Below are 7,717 nucleotides of genomic sequence, written 5' to 3' on the forward strand. Positions count from 1 at the left end.
GTTATGTGCCTTGTCCAATACACACAGCTAGTCAGTGGCAACACCAAAAGTGCAAACTGAGTTTTCTACTCCCAGTGAAGTGTCTTTTAGCCCTTACTATCTTCCTGATGACTGTTTAAATCAAAAAGCTTTTTGTCTACTTGTACTTTGTTCAAGTAGGAAGAGATTTATTTTGAATTGCTTTGGATGGCTTAATTCAGATAGAATATTACATGTTAAATAAAAAACATACTGTAATATACAGACCATGCTGAATGAAAATACACCATAATATACAACATGGTCTGTATATCACGGCACTTTTTATTCAGCATGCTAAAACCTACGAAGGGATCTATAATCCCTTCTAGGTCACAGTGATCATAGATTTGGGTCACTCACCACTAGAGGGCACTCAGATTTTCCCAGTTAGTTCACAGAGGCTTCCAATTACAGTGTACAAAACGAATTTTATCAACACGGCGACATTTCCTATCAGTAATAACAAGTAAACAGCCATTTCCCCAGAAATATTAAGTGGATGCAAACCTACTGGTTCTGGGCATTTATATAAGTGTATCTATAAGTTTATAAATTAGGCTGGGCACGGTGGCTCACACCTGTAATCCTAGCACTTTGGGAGGCTGAGGTGGGTGGATCATCTGAGGTCAGGAGTTCAAAACCAACCTGGCCAACATGGTGAAACCCCATCTCTATAAAAAAAAGAAAAAAAAAATTAGCTGGGCATGATAGCGGGTGCCTGTAATCCCAGCTACAGGAGGCTGAGGCAGGAGAATCGCTTGAACCCAGAAGGCCGAAGGCTGCAGTGAGCCACAATCACGCCACTGCACTCCAGTCTGGGTGACAGAGAGAGACTCTGTCTCCAACAAACAAACAAACAAACAAAATATATAAATTAGACACCTACACACACACACACACACACACACGCAAACACTCTGTCTTAAAAAAAACTTTTTTTGGCTGGGGGTGCTGGCGAAGCAGAGACAGAGTGGGCCCTGTGCTCTAGAGGGCCCACTCTGTCTCCTGTCTCTTATACACATCTAGATGTGTATAAGAGACAGCAGTACTCTAAGCAAATCATGCTTGTTTTGAGGGTACTTGGATATTGTGATTTAAAAGAGACAGAAGAAAACGAGAAAAGGAGAACTTTCTCTGCTATCAAGGAAATGAATACATTTGATAGCAATGATTACAAGCCAGGCAATTTCTTTAACCTTCCGGTTTATCAACACTGAAGGCCTTATCTGGTCACGTAGGGCATTTCTAGATATTTATACCTGGAACCCTGGAAATCCAGTTTCTGTAGGAGGACTAAACACTTTTTTGGCTGTGTTATTTAAATTTTGAAAATGCCTATTCCATATGTTTAAAGGAAATTAAATTAACAAATAGTAGCTATTAACTACTATGATAGAGCTGTCCTGCCTGAAAAAAAAAAAAATCTTAAGAGTCATCTTGCCAAGTACAGTGGTTCGCGCCTGTAATCCCAGCACTTTGGGAGGCCAAGGTGGGTGGATCACCTGAGGTCAGGAGTTGGAGACCAGCCTGGCCAACATGGTGAAACCCTGTCCATGTCTACTAAAAATACAAAAATTAGCTGGGCGTGGTGGTGGGCACCTGTAATGCCTCAGGAGGCTAAGGCAGGAGAATCACTTGAACCCAAGAGGCAAAGGTTGAAGTGAGGTGGAAGTTGCAGTGGGCAGAGATTGCGCCATTGCACTCCAGCCTGGGCAAGAAGAGCGAAACTCCATCTCAAAAAGAAAAAACAAAGAATTGTCTTGTTGAAGAAGGGGGACGAGGTGGGGGAGGAGTTCTGCAGAACACCCACACCTCCGGCTGTCTTGTCATGGCTGTTGGTGATGAACACTCTGGACTGCTGAATAGTTTTCCTGCTCCGTGGCACTTACCTGATAAGGACTAGAGTGCGCTTGTCAAGTACCGTGGAAAACAGTATTGAAAAAGGATACGTCTAATTCACTCTGGAAGAGAGAAAAAGAGTGCAAGGGTGAGAACAAAGACATTGGGACCCGTTGCTCTTAGCAGAGTCAGACTGAAGAGGCTTCTGCATCCATAGCAGTGGCCTCTCCTACCTGCTTCTGGGCTTGGAGGCCACAGCAGTCTGACTCTGCCAAGGCCCTGAGTTTGGGACTGTAATTTTTTTAAAAATAGGCTGTAGTTCAAAGGAATTTTACAGGCCAGTACCATTCATCTTTAGAAAGCAGAGGGAAAAAGAAAATAACTCAGCCTTTACAGATGTAGGTAATTTGATGTGTGTATCAGAGATGGTAACAATGTGCCACACCTTTGAATCCACTAATGTTACTTCTAGGAGTTTATCCCAAGGAAAAAATTAGACAATGGCACAATGATATATGACAGGATATTCAGGGTAATGGTGCTTGTAATAGCAAATTATTGATAATAACCTAAATATCTATCAAGGAGGGGAACTAAGTAAACCGTAGCATATCCACAAATGACAATGTAGAAATATAAGTACTCACATATTGTTATAAAAAGTTACAAAATGCATACATAGTATTATCCTATGTATGCATGTATACAGATCAAGATATATATGGTTATATAGCTACAGACAGACATAGAAAGTCTAAAAGGAAATGTACCTAACAGCAGTTATCAGTAACTGATGGGCTTACTGATGATCTTCTTCTCACTTAAAAAAATCTATTTTATTTATTTATTTCGAGAAAGTCTTTATTTATTTATTTTGAGTCAGTGTGTCACCCAGGCTGGAGTGCAGTGGCATGATCTTGGTTCATTGCAACCTCCGCTTCCTGGGTTCAAGGGATCCTCCCACCTCTGCCTCCCAAGTAGCTGGGACTAGAGGTGTGCGCCACCACACCTGGCTAATTTTTGTATTTTTTTGTAGAGACGGGGTTTTGCCATGTTGCCCAGGCTGGCCTTGAACTCCTGAGCTCAAGCGATCCACCTGCCTCAGTCTCCCAAAGTGCTGGGATTATAGGTGTGAGCCATCACGCCTGGCCAAAAAATACATTACTTTTTAAAGAGCAAGTTTTAGGTTCAGAGCAAAACTGAGGGGGAGGTACACAGACATCCCATCCCCTGTGTCCCTCCGAATGTGCAGCCTCCTCCTATGATCAGCATTCCCCACCACAGTGGGACATTTGTTAAAACTGACAAACCTACACCATTCTCACCCAAAGTCCACAGGTTACATTAGGGTTCACTCTGGTGGTGTACGTTCTATGGGTTTAGACAAATGTATAATTACATGTATTCGCTTTCCTCTTTCTCTTTGCTTATATGTTTTAAAATTTTTTAAATAAAATAAAATAGATATTTATATAGTGAAAAAAGTATGGAGGAAGAAAAAAGTAAAGAGAATTAAGTTCAAATATGAAAGGACTTAAGGTTTGTCAAATGCAGCACTGAAAATTCCCTGATATCACTTCTTCAACAGCAACCACCCTCACCTCTGGCAAAGTCGCGTCCTTTGAAGCTAACTGGGTTGGCTTTTTGTTTTAGAAATGTGATGCTGAGATGCTTCTCTCAGCCCCAGACAGCATGAGACTGATCTCCAAATTTAAGATTTGGAAATTCTCGAAGATTAAAAATAGCCACAGAAAGAATGTTTAAAATTCACAAACCTAAAAATAAATCTTACATGACAAGGCTGTCTCTGTGAGGGGGACAGATCCCGTTTTCTTTCCCATAGTGCTCTTTTCCCTCTTCTTCTTCTTCTTTTTGCTATGGTTTGATCCTAAGCCAAGTCGTTCCTTAGTATCTACCGTCCAAGTCCTGCAGAATCACCTAACTGAAATTAAATTCTAATCTTTACTTTGGTGGTTTATGTGGTCACTGACTCTCCCTAAAATTATACCTACAATTCAGTAATATGCTATTTATTCTTAGTTACTGAATATAATAATAATAATTTTAAAAACTTTAGCAATGATAGTACTTGTACCCACTTTTTATTCTCCTAGGCTTAGAACATTATTATTTTGGGAAATTATATTCTTCTTGGTGGGTGTCACCTTGAAATGGCTAATCATAGTCAGCTCTGATCATAGACCCTGACTTGCAACTAGTCCATCTAAACAAGAAAGTTGTCATCACAAGGTAAAGAGAAGCCAGAGCTATGCTGTCCAATATGGTAAACACCAGCCTCATATGGAGATTTAAATTAAGTAAAATTAAAACTTCATTTCCTCAGTTATACTAACTGCATTGCAAGTGCTCAAGAGCCACATCTGGCTAATGCCTACTGTATTGGATGGCACAGGTACAGAACATTCCTATCTCTGCAGAAAGTTTTACTGAACAGTGCTGGTCTATGTCTTGCCAAGCAATCAACACAGAGATAGATTTTAAAGCCAGTCTCCATGTCCTCTGTCCTCTAAGGCCAGTCTCTGGAATGACCACCTCTTGGTCTCTTTCGGCTTTGGAAGGCACCAGCCCCTTCCTGGCCAGAGGCATCACCACATCATAGACCACTAGGCATGTTCCCAACACCAACTCTTGAATCAAGAAAAGGCTGACAGCGGCCAGGCACGGTGGCTTACGCCTGTAATCCCAGCACTTTAGGAGGCCGAGGCAGGCGGATCAAGCGGTAAGGAAATCAAGACCATCCTGGCCAACATGGTGAAACCCTGACTCTACTAAAAGTACAAAAATTAGCTGGGTGTGGTGGCATGTGCCTGTAATCCCAGCTACTCGGGAGGCTGAGGCGGGAGAATTGCTTGAACCAGGCAGTCAGAGGTTGCAGTGAGCCAAGATTGACAGAGCGAGACTCCATCTCAAAAAAAAAAGAAAAGAAAAAAACCAAAAACGCTGACAGCAAGCCTCATGCACTAAGGCAGTGATTACCAAAATTAAGCATATGTCAGAATCACCTGGAAGCCTTCTTAAACCAGATTTCTGGGCCTCAACCTAGAGCTTCAGATGCAATGGTCTGGGGTAGGGCCCAGAATTTGAATTTCTAACAAGTTCTCAACTTATGCTAATGGTCCAGGAATCAGACTTTGAGAACGGTTGCACTAAGACGATGAAGACAGGCTAGCTGACTGTCTCATGAAGAAGGAGTTTGCCAAACCTCACTTCTGGCATTAGGAGGCGGGCTGAAGACATAACTTCCTAATCTGCGTTTTGCCCTTTCCGGGTTTTAGTGCACACAGTATTACTAATTAGGGAGCACATTCTGCTCACTGCCTCAGGAAGAAGCTTGGAAACAATTCCTTAATTGTTTTTATTAAATTGTTTTTATTGAAATTAAATGAAACAACTTTAAAAAATAAGCTTGCGCTAGCCGGGTGTGGTGGCTCACGCCTGTAATCCCAGCACTTTGGGAGGCTGAGGTGGGTGGATCACCCGAGGTTGGCAGTTCGAGACCAGCCTGACCAACATGGAAAAAGGAGAAACCTTGTCTCTACTAATAATACAAAAATTAGCCAGGTGTGGTGGCACATGCCTGTAATCCCAGCTACTTGGGAGGCTGAGGCATGAGAATTGCTTGAACTTGGGAAGCGGAGGTTGTGGTGAGCCGAGATCACGCTATTGCACTCCAACCTGGGCAACAAGAGCAAAACTCTGTCTCAAAAAAAAAAAAAAAAAAAAAAAAAAGCTTGTACCACTGCTACTTCTCAAGAATATCTAACTAAAGCTCAGGAAGGCCTACGGCAGCAAAGTAAAACATCTTTGCTGATTCTTTTTAAAAAGACTGGTGAGTTTCAAACTTACTATAAAGCTACAGAAATCAAGAGTGTGCTACTGATGTAAGCTAGACATAGAGATCAATGGAACAAAAGTGAGAGGCCAGAAATAAACACTTACATTTATGGCCAATTGATTTACTGATAAGGGTGCCAAGACAATTCATTGGGGGAAAAAAACAGTCTTTTGAACAAATGATGTTGGAATAATTGAATCTTTACAAATGAATGGGAGAAAATATTTTCAAATCATGTATCTGATAAGGGACTTGTATTCAGAATATATAAAGAACTCCTGCAACTCAACAATAAGATAACAAATAATGCAATTTAAAAATGGGCAAAGGATTTGAGCAGACATTTCTGCCAAGAAGATAGATAAATGGCTAATACACATATAAAAAGATGCTCAACATCCTTATCCATTAGTGAAACACAAATGACACCTACAATTCATTGGCCTCTGTACCACTTTACATCTACTAGGATGGCTATCATATAAAAGACAGATAATAACAAGTTTTGGTGAGGATGTGGAGAAATTGAAACCCTCATGTACTCCTGATGGGACTTTGAATCACACCAACACTTTGGAAAACAGTTTGGCAGTTCATCAAAATGCTAAACATGGGGTTACCACATCGCACTCCTAGGTAGTGCAAGAGAACCGAAAGCATGGTTCTATGCAAAAATGTGTCCACAAATGTTCATATAAGCATTATTTACAATAGCCAAAAACTGGAAATAACTCAAATGTCTACCAACTGATGAATGGATAAAAAAAATTTGGTATATCCATCCATACAATGGAATATCATCTGGCAAGAAAAAGGAAAGAAGTATTGATATATGCTACAACATGGATGGCTCTTGAAAACACTACACTCAATGCAAGAAGCCAGTCACACCAAAATCACATGTTGTACAATTATATTTATATGAAATATCTAGAACAGACAAATCTATAGAGACAGAAAGTAGATTAGGTATATATCCAAAAGAAAGGAAATCAATGTATTGAAGAGATGTCTGCAGTCCAATGTTTATTGTAGCACTGTTCACAATAGCCAAAATATGGAATCAACCAAAGCACCCATCAATGAATGAATGGATAAAGAAAATATGGTATATATACACAATGGAATACTATTCAGCCATAAAAAAGAATAAAACCCTATCATTTGCAGAAACACGTATGGAACTGAAGGTCATTATGTTAAGTGAAATAAGCCAGGCACAGAAAGACAAATATCACATGTTCTCATTCATGTGGGAAGTAAAAAAGTACATATCATGAAGATAGACAGTAAATTGGTGGTTACCAAAAGCTGGGAAAGGAAGAGGAAAGAGGAAATGAAGAGAGGTAGATTAATGGGTGCAAATACGCAATTAGATAGAAGAAATAAGACCTAGTGTTTGATAAATCAGTAGGGTGACTATGGTTAACAATAATCTACTGTATATTTCAAAAGAGCTAAGAGAATAATTCGAATGTTCCTAACATAAAGAAAATATAAATATTTAAGGTGATGGAGATCCTAATTACCCTGATTTGGTTTTTATACATTATATGAATGAATCAAATTATCACAAGTATCATGAAAATATCTACATCTCTTATGTATCAATATAAAAAATAAAAATAAAAAACTTACCAAGAAAAAAGATAGATCACTAGTCACCTGGTGTGGGTGGAGGGGGATAATGAGGGGAAATGCTAATGGGTATGTTTCCTTGTCAAGTGATGAAATTTCCTAAAATCCTCCCACCTCATCCTCCTGAGTATCTGTCCCTACAGGTGCTTGCCACCACACCCACCGTAATTATATACTTTTATTTATTTATTTATTTTGAGACGGAGTCTCCCTCCCGGGTTCACGTCATTCTCCTGCCTCAGTCTCCCGAGTAGCTAGGACTATAGGCGTTGGCCACCACGCCCGGCTACTTTTTGTATTTTAGTAGAGAGGGGGTTTCACCATGTTAGCCAGGATGGTCTCCATCTCCTGACCTCGTGATCC

At 40.2% G+C, this 7,717-nt stretch overlaps 1 protein-coding gene across 3 annotated transcripts in view; it reads right to left on the reverse strand.

Annotated features, from left to right (window-relative positions):
- Positions 1 to 7,717, reverse strand: part of AP4S1 (adaptor-related protein complex 4, sigma 1 subunit) — a 90,493-nt gene that overhangs the window by 19,474 nt on the left and 63,302 nt on the right. For all 3 annotated transcript variants that reach the window (XM_011994761.1, XM_011994760.1, XM_011994759.1), the window contains exon 5: positions 1,971 to 1,982. In XM_011994761.1, coding sequence (XP_011850151.1) covers positions 1,971 to 1,982 — 12 coding nt within the window. The remainder of the gene's footprint in view (positions 1 to 1,970; positions 1,983 to 7,717) is intronic.

Source organism: Mandrillus leucophaeus, unplaced genomic scaffold (genome assembly GCF_000951045.1).
Source record: "Mandrillus leucophaeus isolate KB7577 unplaced genomic scaffold, Mleu.le_1.0 Scaffold460, whole genome shotgun sequence".
In the NCBI taxonomy this organism is placed as follows: domain Eukaryota; kingdom Metazoa; phylum Chordata; class Mammalia; order Primates; family Cercopithecidae; genus Mandrillus; species Mandrillus leucophaeus.